This window comes from Maniola jurtina, chromosome 8 (assembly GCF_905333055.1).
Source record: "Maniola jurtina chromosome 8, ilManJurt1.1, whole genome shotgun sequence".
Classification (NCBI taxonomy): domain Eukaryota; kingdom Metazoa; phylum Arthropoda; class Insecta; order Lepidoptera; family Nymphalidae; genus Maniola; species Maniola jurtina.
Genome location: NC_060036.1, coordinates 7360142 through 7373992, shown reverse-complemented (window position 1 = coordinate 7373992; position 13851 = coordinate 7360142). Strand labels below are relative to the sequence as shown.

The following is a 13851-nucleotide window of genomic DNA, read 5'->3' as shown; positions in this document are numbered from 1 at the left end:
TAGGCCATAGTCTGCCATGCTGGCCCAATGCGGTTTGGCATAGTTCACACACCTTTGAGAACATGGAAAACTCTCAGGCATGCAGGTTTCCTCACGATGTTTTAAAGCAAGTGATATTTAATTGCTTAAAACGCATCGTAACGGAAAAGTTAGAGGTGCGTGCTCGGGATTGAACCCCCGACTTCTGATTAGGAGGCGGACGTTCTAGGCTATCACAGCTTAACCTAGCTTAGTTAGTTTTTACCCATTCCAAAATCGCCCAACGTGCCTAAAGAAAGTTCAATTAGTAAACAACTTGAAAACCCGCTGAAAAATGAAGCCTTTATTATAAAGTAGCAATTAAAGGCCAAATATTTATGTGGTTAGGTATGACCTCAATTTTTCTACAGGATGCACTAATGAGCACGTTTCAAAACTCATCTCATCGCTTTCGATACAATTGCTGCACATCCACATCCGTGAACACCCGCCACTATTTTGATGATATAATAATCAAGGACAATGTTATTATTAGTTTTATTTAAAAAATAATTTCGTCTCATTTATCTGCAACCAGTCCGGGGGTATGAGATGAGTCGTATTATATGTACTTTCATTCGTTATTCTAAGTAAATAAATAAATCGTTATCGTTATAATAAATAAATGATTGATTAATCGATTGATAACGAGGGAGCCTTGTATTGCTCCAACGTCCATCAGATATTGAGCACGTCGTTATTTAAGAATTTAGGAATTTCAAATCTTTATGATGACGGTACCATACAAATTAAAACCTTATAGTATTGAACTAGTATACTATTAATTTCATGTAATTGAAACCCACATAGTTCCACAGTTAACGGCGGACTAAAATCCGAACGCTCGTAAGTTCAAACCGCAAATCTTTCTATTTGTTTAATGTAAGTAGTAACACAAGCTTTTTGGCAGCTAATTGAAGGTGAAAGAGGGATTAGTTATGTTAAGACAAGGTTAAATTTTGCTAAAAAAATATCATCTTTGACAAATGATAATACCTCTCTACACTTACTACCAGAACTAGGAAACATACTCGTACAGTAATAGAAGTGATCTTTGATTTAAGGCAACCATTTTATTGTGTCATTGTCAACATTCCCGAAGAAGTGAGAGCCGCTTGGGCACACTAACTTTTCCCCAAGATAAACTATTCATAATATCACTTGGTCGATGCCCACACCTCAATCCTCGTTTGGCCCAGTCACCAAAAATAAATGACTCTTAATCAACAGAAATACTGGTTTTATAATAGGCAACTGATGATGCGCATATTGCTTAACCCTCGACGGCTCGCGTGCTGGCATGTCATGACTTTGACACACTTGCCGATCAATGGGCACCACATTGGCACTCAAAAAGTACCACTAATTTGAGATATATAGAATGCACTCACGTAACCGATTGGCATTTCCATTATGGCACAACATACGAATTTAAAAACATATTTTGTTCATGACCCTGATTTTAGGAATGACGTGAACACGCACTTTAGTAGTTGCGTTATTTGGATTTTAAAACAATAATTGTAATGTCGTTTAGTGACCTACCGCATGGAATGTTCGGTAATTAGTTATTATTGTTATTATATCATTGTTTTCACTTAGCTACGTTATGGTACCTGCTTGACCAGTTTAAAAACGTTCTGTTAAAATTATAAGGTATGTTTCTTTAAAGATTTAGCGGCTGAATACTGAAACATCACTTGCCTTCTTAAGAGCACTTTTACGTTCGCTTTCCTTTCGCTCCCAGCATTTTAAGATTTTCAATGATCGAGAAAGTCTCCGTATACTTTTGACATTTAAGAAGCTACGATGCCACAGACAGATACACAGATACACACATCAAACTTATAACACCCCTTTTTTGGGCCGGGGGTTAAAAATGGGAGAGAGGAATGCAAAAAGCGCTCTTACACAAGTCTTAATGTTAATTAGCAAATAAAACTAATCTCATATTTATCTTTAGGATACTTGGATAAAAATTTGTAAGTATAAGAAAATTCTTACTGATCGTATATCCTCGTATATGCCGTTTAGGTCGTCTTCTAATAGACGATAAGGATCGACGATCTGTGTGCCGTAGTCGGGAAGTGAACCGGTGCTCGTGCTCTGTAGACTGGAGGCCAGCCGCCGCGCTGCGCCGGCCACGGCCCCCGAGCCGGCTGACCCGCAGGCTGGGCCGCATGTCGTTACTCGCTGTAAAGAGTAAAGAAAATTGTTATTAAGGGGGCAAGGTATTCCAGCCATAATTTCAAATCTAGAGATGGCGATACACATTGTATCTCTCTTAGACGCCCCTGAACCTAAACCGCGCACAAAACATCTTCAGATGCAATTTCTGACTTGAAATTTTAAATACAGAGTAAGATAGTGAAAGGATGAGTGGGGAACCTTATTTGTTTGACGGTTAATTTATTTAAGAAACAGTAGTTCTTACTTTTTGTAAGCGTAAATTATAAAAAATTCGTCAACAAATACAATTTTTATCTAACTCTTTAAGTCTAAAATCTAAACCATTGCTAGAAAAAACGACGCAAGCGCCAGCATCACCATGCTATTTCCTTCACATGTTGTTATTGAATTCTTTTGGGTCTGAGTTGAATTTTTCTGAGTTAGGACATTCTTTCAAGTTGTGCCACGCATAAAATTGTTTAGGCCAGCGCTTCTTCTGCTTGGAGCCCTAACTTAAATATGTGAGTGGTGAAGGCTGAGTTTGGACTTTAAGTAAAACTAGTTGAATGGCACAATTTTTAAATAAACTTTTTTTTGTATTTTATGAGGTCCACTTAACTTTTCCCACAGTTTATTATGATCGGATTTAAAGTGTGGAAGGGTATGAAACCAGCAGTGCTGTTTTATCACAAATTGTAGAGGCGTGTGGCCTTTTCTAAGACTGGCAGCTGCAAAGTATGAAAATTGCTAAAATTATGGAAGGATGCTTCGTCCATAAACCGACAAAATCTCTAGTAGACGTTGCTGTTGCATGCAAAAAATAAAAATCGTGATTTTCCCTGCATAGGGCTCTTCCCAAACATGGAGGACGTATCGCAAATTTTAATACCGTAAAACTTTTGTTACCTTCTGCAAGAAGTTCAAGGGCTCTTAATTAATATTAAATCATTATTTTCCAGCCAATTAAATATTTTGCCAACACTGGTTCATATATTACGAATCTAGTTCAATTGGTACAAAGAATCAATTACCTACTAAGTATACCTAATAGTAGTGTTATCATTAACTGTGTCAGTCTACGTAATTCTTCATTCATAGGATACACAACAACATTATGAAACAACAGTTGCATCACAACGGGCGTAACTGAGTAGTAAAACATGTAAAACTGCGTCACTTTTCATACCTGTATGCACATCTTCATTGATTTATTTAACACATATCTATTGAGAATAAGGCAAAATAAAAAACTAAAACGCCAACTATTCGTAGGTACTATCCTTTTAAAAGCTTTTTAATAAGTTTCTTTGCGCATTTTGTAAGGACTATTACACATTTTTCAGCTACTTTCAATAATGTCCTATTGAGTTGCAAAGCAGACACGTGTGGTTCGGATGACAATACATGATCATGGTTACATTGAGCACCTCTGCAGATGGAGGTGGGAGGTGGACATTGGAACTCTCTGATGGCATAAGGCAGGATGATCTAATTTGGAATTTTTTTTTTTCACAACCTGCAACGGGAAGCTGGAAGAAATTTCTGTTTAAAGATAAGCATTTCCTATGTACTTAGCTTAATTTATTATTACTTTGTAACTACAATTTTAGTACATGAAAAATAAATATAAATACATTATACTTTTCAAAAATACAATGAGTCAGAAGCCTAATTGTGCAGATGGAAGGTGGGCCTGGAACTCTTTGATGGCTTATGATAGGATAGGTAGCCGTGGTTGGGCTTATACATATAATTTATTTTGATGAGTAAGTTTCAATCTTTTTAGTAAGTACATTAAAAAAATCTTTTAAGTACTTAAAAACGTTAGTTTATTTTGATTTATTTTTTATTAAAATTAAGTATTTTGAGAGTCATTAGGGAACTCATGCACATACTATTGCTAAACCTATAAGTTAAAGTATAATATAACACTGCCGTAATCGAATAAAAAAGGAAAAGTATCCTTCAACCACGTTTCGAATGAAGAAACACATAAACGTCATGAAAATATAACAAGTCCAGTAAGTAAAAGGTTTGTGTCTGTGTATAGCATTTTGAAATAGATGTTGGTATCGACTGACGTGTAATAAATAGTGTTTCTGTAATAAAAAAATTAATAATGTATTTTTTTAGATTACAAATGCTTTAATTTTTTGTTATTATATCGATTTACCCAAACGATTTTGTGATACTTTACTATTAGGCCGAATTTTTGTGATCATAAAAAAGAAAAGTATTAAAGTTTTAAAAATATAAGTAATAAATTAGTTTTTTTCATAATAAGCGTGTTTGTATAATACAAAACCTCTACAAACCAAAACAGTTTCATTTCTTCCGCTTAGGGTTCTGTTTCTAGAGGATGCCAACCGGACCCAATTACTAACGGCCAAAATTAAAATCAATCTATCTGTAATCTGTTGATAAGTTACTTAGCAATGTTGTTGTTCGTCAAAAGTCCTTTTGACAAATAACAGCGTTGCTAAGTAACTTATCGACAAGTTAAAGATAGATTGAGCATTAATTTTGGCCTTTAGCCACCGCTGTCCATCTGTCTGTCAGCGGGCTGTATCTTATGAACCGTAATAGGTAGAGAGTTGAAATTTTCTCAGAATATCTATTTCTATTACCGCTATAACAACAAATAATAAAAAATTCAAAATGGCCGCCATGAAAATGATAAAACTAAAGTGTTATTTCTTGTACGACGTACCGGACCAGTCGTGTGCAAGTCTGACTCGCGCTTGACCGACTTTTCTAAAGTTAGCGTGGCCAAAGTTGCTAAGGCACTATTGTAATTCGATTTATCAATGTCTCTTTTATGTCTCCACTTAATAGAATGTGTCAACATATTATTATCACTCTGTTGCTATAAAAGATGAATAAATATTGACTTTAATATAAATTAAAACACCCAGCTTATGCGAACGAGTTTCAATCCGAATACCAGTTTCATTTCTACAAGATCAGACAGCACGATAAACGTGATTTATAATCTCAGTTTTGTTTAAGTTAGAGATCGTCTGAGATCAATCAATTCTTGTTAGGATAGGTTATTTCATTAGATTACAAGTGTAAATTAAAAATTTATAACACCCCCGACAAGTGAAGGTCACAGTAACTAGAAAAGAGCTGATAACTTTCCTTTCAAACAAAAAAAAAAACTAAATTAAAATCGGTTCATTAGTTTTGGAACTACTTTGCCACACACAGATACACACGTCAACTTATAACACCACTCTTTTTGGGTCGGGGGTTAAAAACAAATCTAAGCGGAAAATCAGTATATTACGTAGGTACATAATGCTTCAAAATAGTAGGTAAACAGCAAGATAGTAAAATTATTGTTCTTTAACGAGGGATCAACAAATTCACTTAGATTCTAATCAGACTTTCCTTCAATGGAATACCATGTACTCGTATTCAAAAAAAACTTACACCTGGTTCCAAAATAATACGCTCATACTGCCGCTAGATACATACCTATACAGATTCTTTTTAATTACTTTTTTCGATTTGAAATTATCAACAACATAATCTCAAGTTAGTACCTACATACTTGTTATACTTACCTACTTTCCTACTTTTGGGTAGGTTAATTAATTAGGTACAGGATGTGGAAGTAATGAGATTTCAATAATTATTATATTTACTGAATAGGTACTTTACTAACTATTTTATTTGAGAAAAAAACTAACTTGATTGCTTGACTGAATTTTTTCTTTACATTTTCATAACATACAAATTATCATCAACCCGTTGCCGGCTCACTGCTGAGACGCGGTCTTCTCTCAGAATGAGTAGCGTTTCGCCATAGTCCACCATGCTAGCCAAGTGCGGATTTGCAGATTTCACACACCTTTGAGAATATTATGGAGAAATCAAACATACATGCAACACCTCCGAAATTAAGGTTTCCTTACGATGTCTTAAATGGGCATAGCTCGGAGTTCGGAGTTCGGAGCTCGGAGCCTCTAAGTTTATAGAAGGTTGACGTATTACTACTAGGCTAATCGCCGCGATTATATTGTTATATTACTAGCTGATGCCCGCGACTTCGTTCCTTATAGGTTTTTAATAATCCCGTGGGAGCTCATTGATTTTCTGGGATAAAAAGTGACCTATATGTTAATCCAGGGTACAATCTATCTCCATTCCAAATTTCAGCCAAATCCATCCAGTAGTTTTTGCGTGAAAGAGCAACAAACATACATACACACATACAAATTTCGTTTATTATATTAAGTAGGGTAGTCTATCTTACATTTTACTTCAATTTATTTTCGGAATGCTGTGTTAAGTTAGCGGCATCTGTGATTTAGCAAACTCCATTGCACAACTTTATTTACTAACGGATCCAGTTACTCCTCTCGAGTCAAATATTTGAATGATTCAGTTAAAGTTGATAAAGTGAGGGTGCGGCAGGTGCCCTTAGCTTAAAGCGGCAGTGACCGAGATCCGTGTTTTGCAACTGTTTATGCAACTACATGAGTGCAGTCCACACCTGATGGGCGACGACCGGCCGTTGCAAAACCAACAAGACTGATGCACGCATGCATAGTATATACGTGCGCCGTGTAGACTACGCCACAGTTTTCTGTTTAAAAAACCGGTCAATTGCGAGTCGGACTCGCGCACTGAGGGTTCCTGCCGTACCACCGTTCAAAGAATAAAATTTTTTCATTTTTTAAATTTTCATGGCGGCCATTTTGATATTTCTAGTATTTGTTGTTATAGCGGCAATACACTAGTAGTAGGGGATTCGCCGGTTCTGCCCCAGGCCCTGGCCCCCTCCCATGCCTCGCTGCCTCAGCCCCCTCCGTGGCTCGGTCAAGATCGAAACCTAAAAAAAAAAAAAAAAAAAAAAAAAAAAAAAAAAAAAAAAAAAAAAAAAGGTTTTGGGGTACGCTGAATCGATTGCGCTCACTCCCGACGTCGTATCTCTAACGGTTGCAAAGTTAGCTTTTCGAAAAACTAATCCCTAGTTCGTTATCTAATTGCTTAATCACCTACTAATGACGCTCTATTGTTCGCTGGCTCGTTGCTTCATTCTATGGGTTTTAAAGGAAACGCATGAATCATAACTACTCTTTATTAGCCTTCAAATATTGATTTAAATAACTCACATAAAAATATATCATTCTCTACTGTATTTTCATTGAATAAATCTAAAAAATCTGAACTTGTATAGTAACCTGAAAACATGAAATACAAATACATTATACAATATTCTCCACAAACTGATGTGTAATCATTCTGTATCCGCCTTGTATTGAATTGCCATATTCTTGTATTTCTTTCCAAGAACTGCTTATGATATTTTGGTGGTGCTCGTCCAAATGAATCAAAATATTGTCCAACACCATTTGTATCTATATATATGGCTATCCAATGCGATCCTGGTTTATAATCGGGGTCTAGATTGCTTATTAAATAGGCTGGTGTTTCAACATAAATCGGTAACCGGTTTGCGGCATACATATTGTCTTGCAGACTTGGGTGTATTCTTCTTAAATATGTCTTTATCCCTATTGTATTCATATTACTTCAATACTACTGATCTTATCGCTGCCGAGGATCATACATGAATGGGACGTAAGACCATGTTATTTCAGATATATTATAAATCATCAACCCATCGCCGGCTCACTACAGAGCACGGGTCTCCTCTCAGAATGAGAAGGGTTTTTTGGCCATAGTCTACCACGCTGGCTGAGTGTGGATTGGCAGACTTCGCACACCTTTAAGAACACTATGGAGAACTCTCAAGCATGCAGGTTCCCTCATGATGTTTTCCTTCACCATTAAAACAGTGTTATTTAATTAAGTACTTGAAACGCACAAGACTTCGAAAAGTTAGAGGTGCGTGCCTGGAATTGAACCCCGACCTCCGATTAGAAGGTGGACGTCTTAACCACTAGGCTATCACAGCATAGTCTTATTAAAAATAATGGTCCATAACTTAAATAAAAACAAAAAATATTTCTTGTATCAGTGTTTTATTACAAACCTTAATAATAATGTAGGTACAAATTATAACTTAATCTATTTACAGAAATTAGGTTTCTTAGCTGCTATAGTCCACGCTTACATTACGATTTTTATCAATTTCAATAACATTGTCAAACTCTGCATATACGATGCAGTTTATCGTTTCAGGAATAGCTGAATCAAAGCGAACTTCTAGCCTCACACTACCGTGCTTTATAAGATTCCAATGACTAGAGTGAGCTGATAAATCAGGAGTTAAATCGAATGCTAAGAGACAATAGCCTTTTGCATATTGTTCCCTAGATATTCCGTTCCCTTCATTTAAAAAATGGATTCCCGTGCCTGAGAATAACGTATGATAGGCTGAACTGAAAGTATTATCATCGAATGATGGTTGCAAAGCTTTTGAAGGTATTTGTTGGCCATCAATATATAAACTAAATGTATTCATATGATAATTTTCAAAGTTGAATGGATTTTTCGTAAGAGTTCCATTAAATGCTGCGTTGTTAACAAATCCGACAATACATCTTTTAGGAACTTGACCAAGAAAAATATTATCGAGTGTTTTACCCTGAACCCCTGAAGGAATTGTTAAAACTTTAACTTCCGCTCGAGTTATTGGATATTTTGCAGTAGTAGATGCTAAAACTTTTTGATGTGCAAGTAATACAGTCAGAGCAAGTAGTACAGGCACGTGTCGATTAGTCATTATTCATTCCAGGTATTTGAAATTCCGTAGGTTCGTCATTAGAAAATTCCAACAATACATCTTTATCTAGGTAGTTAGCTTATCACGTTCCTTTTGGCTTTGTTCAATAATTGTTACAATCACTAACCACATTTTTTGAAATATTGATTACAAAACCTTTTTCGATAATATGCTGTTTAACTAGTTGTTATCGGTGCAAATACATTCTTCACTAACGATAATGGCATTGGTTTTACTATATAAGCTCAAAATAAATAATTTCTGTCATATTTACTACCTCGTTTCTACTGAAGAGTACTGAGAGAGTACAGTTTGACTTTAAATCTATATTGTGTTCATACAAGTGTTTATTAGCAGTGTGTGATTAAGAAGTGTCGTGTGATAAACAATGGAGGTGAGTGTGTAATTTATTTTCTTTTAGTTCCCTTTAAATTAATGTAAATATTTATGATATCAGTATGATAGTTTATTTTTATTGTTACAGAATATATCGTACTCCCCTTGCAATAGTCAAGAAAACAATACATATAAGCAATATTACTTTCCTGCGAATTTGGTAGAAGAAGAAACACAAAATTTGCTCATAGATCATGAAATGCCATCAAAGAAAATGAAAAGGAAATCTGAAAATATAGATATTTTTTTCGAGTCATCCCCAAAAAATAAAAACAAAACTAGTTCAACAGTGGCTCGAGCTAACAAAGATGGCAGTATATCGTATATATCTACGAACTCCAACGATGGTGCGACAGCCACACATCTCATTAAATTAGAGGTGTATGACCTAAAAAAACTAGCCAAAATACCTCAGTCTCAACACTGGAAACATGCTAATGTAAAAATCAAATATTATACAGAAAAGGCTAATGGAAATTTTGCGAACACGAATGAGATAATTTATAATATTACAAAAGAAATCGCAGAAACAGAGGGTTGTAAAAAATACTCATTTAATAATTAATAACTTAATCTATCATTAGTAAACTACCTCACATAAATACTTCACCATAATTTAATTTGTGAGATTAATTCGACGTAACACTTATACAAGCAGTATAAAAACACATTGTAAATCCTATAGTAATGTCAGTAAGCCACCTGGTGCTGTTAATGAATAAGTCTCCCTCTGTAGTCTTATAAACTGTCAGCAATGGAAGATACAATTGACAGCTGTGTTAGCACATTTTTCAACACTTCAATTAATGATGAGGAACTCATTGAGGCTTTAGATTATTTTGACTTACTGGATCCAGCATATGACAATGAATTGTATAATATATGTGAAGCAATTGATTCAATCATGTAAGTATTTAAACATTATTATTTTTAAAATTATATAATGTGTATTATTGATTGTTTTTATATGCTTCTATTTTTCATTTCTAGCCCAACTAAACAGAAACTTCAAATTGGTGGAGCTTTAAAGCGGTCCAATGATTTCACCGTGAACAACTCTGCGAAAAGAGTGAAATATAATGAGGGAGCCTCAACTTCATCTATTCAACACTCAGAAAATAACTCCACTACACCATCTGCATATTCAGAAGGTAATAAAGTGAAGTGTGATATTTGCAATATTTTTATAACCAAAAGGTATTTTTCTAATCATTTAAAAAGTAATTTACATAAAAATAATCATTTAAAGTCGCACCCATCATTATCGAATGTTTCTGTAATTGATTCAGCTTTTGGACAAAGAATAATAACGTACATGATAAATAGTAAAAATGATGATTTATCGATTTTTAAGACCCCTGAATCATTTTTGAATTCAATAAAAAATGATATTTTATTCCTAGTTCAAGAGTCGATCAAAGAACATACAGTTTTTAAGGTAAACTTCATTTTACACGCAGACTTTATACAACAAACCAAACAATTGACAAATTCATTTGACTTTCAAACATCAAACTATATAGTTTTCCGTGGAGACGATCTAAATATTTTCCTGTCATCATTATGTGACACTTTTAAAAATAAAATTAGTTCTTTTGAAAGAAAAGACAGTGGCTGGAGTTTAACAAACATAAAATGCTTACATATGAATGTAAATAAATTTAACCCGCTTCGTGGTACATCTTATATTGATTTACCTCAAGATATTAGAGCAAAAAAAGCGGTGATAAATGTTAAAAATGCTGATTATATGTGTTTCAAATGGGCATTACTTTCTGCTTTATATCCTCCTGCTAATAACAAAACCGATAGAGTCTCGTCATACAGCATGCATTCAGATAAACTTAAATTTGATGGTATATCATTTCCAGTCAAATTAACAGATATACCTAAAGTTGAAAAGCAAAACAATATAAGTGTGAATGTTTTTGGCTTAGAATATAATAAAGAAAAGAAAAATCATAGTATTGTAGGTCCCCTCTATTTTACAAAATCTCGAAATAGTACTCATGTTAATTTATTATTAATCTCAAATCAAACAAACTCGCATTATTGCTATATTAAAAACATGTCACGACTAGTTAGCAAGCAAATTTCAAACCAAGAACATGCCATTTATTTATGTGATGGGTGTCTTTTACATTTTCCTACACAGGAGAGATTAGAAACCCACCAACAAAATGATTGCGTTCATATCATTACAGAATTACCAAATAGTGAACTATCTAAAAAAAATTGGTTTGGACAACCATCATCAAACAATAAAATAAAGTTTGATAAGTTTAATAAAAAGTTAAGAATACCATTTGTAATATATGCTGATTTCGAAGCGTTTTTAAAACCAATAAATTCATGTTCAAACGATCCCTCTAAACCTTTTACTGAGAATATTCAGAAACACGAAGTGTATAGTTTTGGATATTATATTAAATGTTCATACGATGATAGCCTTTCAAAATATGAAACATACAGCGGTCCAGATTGCACTAAAGTATTCATGGAACGACTCTATGAGGACATAAAACTAATATGCAGAAAAAATAGTTTTCAAAAACGCCCAAACCCACTAACAAAAGATGATGAAATAACTATTGCAAATTCTCATAACTGTCACATATGCGAATCAAGACTGAATGGAGAATCCATTCTGGACTTTGACTGGCATACTGGAAATCTAAGAGGTGTAGCACATGAATCATGTGTGGAAAAATATCGCGCTCCCCGTCATATTCCTGTAATTTTACATAATCTTAGTGATTATGACGCACATTTCATTGTTCATTCATTAAATTTTACGGAAGGTGAAATCGAAGTAATACCTCAAAATAAAGAAAGATATATTTCGTTTTCAAAAATATTAAATGTTAATAACCAACAGATAAGTTTGAGATTCATAGATTCTTTCAAATTTTTGCCGTGCAGTCTTGATCAATTAGCAAAAAATCTCAATGACGATCAATTTAGATCGTTAAAAAGAAACTTTCCTCATAATGATGACTTTAGTCGTTTAAGAAGAAAAGGTATTTATCCGTATGAATACATGACTTCCATTGAATGTTTAAAATCATCATCACTCCCATCTCAACCTCAATTTTACAATTCGCTGTCTAATTCCCATGTTTCCGATGATGACTATAATCATGCAAAAGATATTTGGAGTCATTTTTCTTGTCAAAACATGTTAGATTATTCGAATCTGTATTTGCAAACGGATGTTTTGTTATTAACGGATATATATGAAAATTTTCGTGATATTTGCATCAAAACATATGGATTAGATCCAGCTCATTATTACACAGCTCCAGGTTTAAGTTGGGATGCCATGCTTAAATATACTCAAATTGAGCTAGAGTTATTGACCGACTATGATAAAATAGCTTTTATTAAAACTGGGATCAGAGGAGGCATATCTCAATGTAGCAATCGTTATGCAAAAGCAAATAATCAGTTTATGGAAGATTATGATAAGGAAAAACCCAAATCGTATCTAACATATTTAGACGCTAATAATCTTTATGGTTGGGCCATGTCCCAGTATCTTCCAACAGGTGGGTTTGAATGGGTAAACACTGAAACAAACTTTAAAGTATCAGACACATCGGATATTGGCTTTATTCTTGAGGTCGATTTGGAGTATCCTAATGAACTTCATGATTTGCATTCCGACTTACCTTTATGCCCTGAAAATCTTCGTATCGGGAATTCTAAAGATATCAAGTTAGTACCCAATCTTAATAATAAAACGAAATATAAAATTCATTATAGAAATCTAAAACAATGTCTTAGTATGGGTATAAAGTTAACTAAAATTCATAGAATATTAAAATTTAACCAAAGTCCTTGGTTACAAACATATATAGATTTAAATACGAATATGCGAACTTTGGCTACTTCAGATTTTGAGAAAGATTTTTACAAATTAATGAACAATTCCGTTTTCGGCAAGACTATGGAAAATATCGAAAAGAGAGTCAATGTTAAAATGTTAACGCATTGGGAAAATCGTGGTAAAGTCTTAGGGGCACAAGACTTAATTGCTAAACCTGAATTCCATAGCTTAGCCGTTTTCAACGATAACTTGGTAGCAATACAGTTGCGCAGAACCAAATTAACTTATAACAAACCAATTTATTTGGGTTTTTGTATTTTAGACATTTCTAAAACTTTAATGTATGAATTCCATTATAATTATATGATAAAAAAATTTAACAAGAATATTAAGTTATTGTATACAGATACAGATAGTTTAATTTATCAAATTTTTACAGACAATTTTTATGAAGATATAAAATGTGATCTAATTAATTATTTCGATACATCCGATTATCCACAAGATAATATTTACGGCTATCCAAAAATAAATAAAAAAAAGTTAGGATTCTTTAAAGATGAAAATAATGGGAAAATTTTAAGAGAATTCGTAGGATTAAGATCAAAAATGTATGCACTGGATGTGGACCATAAAACTTTTGCAAAAGCAAAAGGAGTAAATAAAAGTGTCACAAAAAATATGACCATGGAAAATTACAGATCGTGTCTACTTGATAAAAAAATTCAGTATTGTAATA

The 13851-nt window shown here is 33.8% G+C and overlaps 1 protein-coding gene and 1 long non-coding RNA gene across 2 annotated transcripts in view; one reads left to right on the top strand and one right to left on the bottom strand.

The window, feature by feature from the left end:
* The window catches only part of LOC123867620 (all trans-polyprenyl-diphosphate synthase PDSS1), an 86647-nt gene that overhangs the window by 42695 nt on the left and 30101 nt on the right, over positions 1-13851 (bottom strand). Inside the window, exon 2 of the mRNA XM_045909729.1 lies at positions 2023-2211. Coding sequence (XP_045765685.1) covers positions 2023-2211 — 189 coding nt within the window. The remainder of the gene's footprint in view (positions 1-2022; positions 2212-13851) is intronic.
* On the top strand, positions 9229-10563 carry LOC123867629. Its single transcript, XR_006796461.1, has 3 exons — positions 9229-9281; positions 9372-10189; positions 10274-10563. It is a non-coding gene; the product is annotated as an uncharacterized LOC123867629 (long non-coding RNA).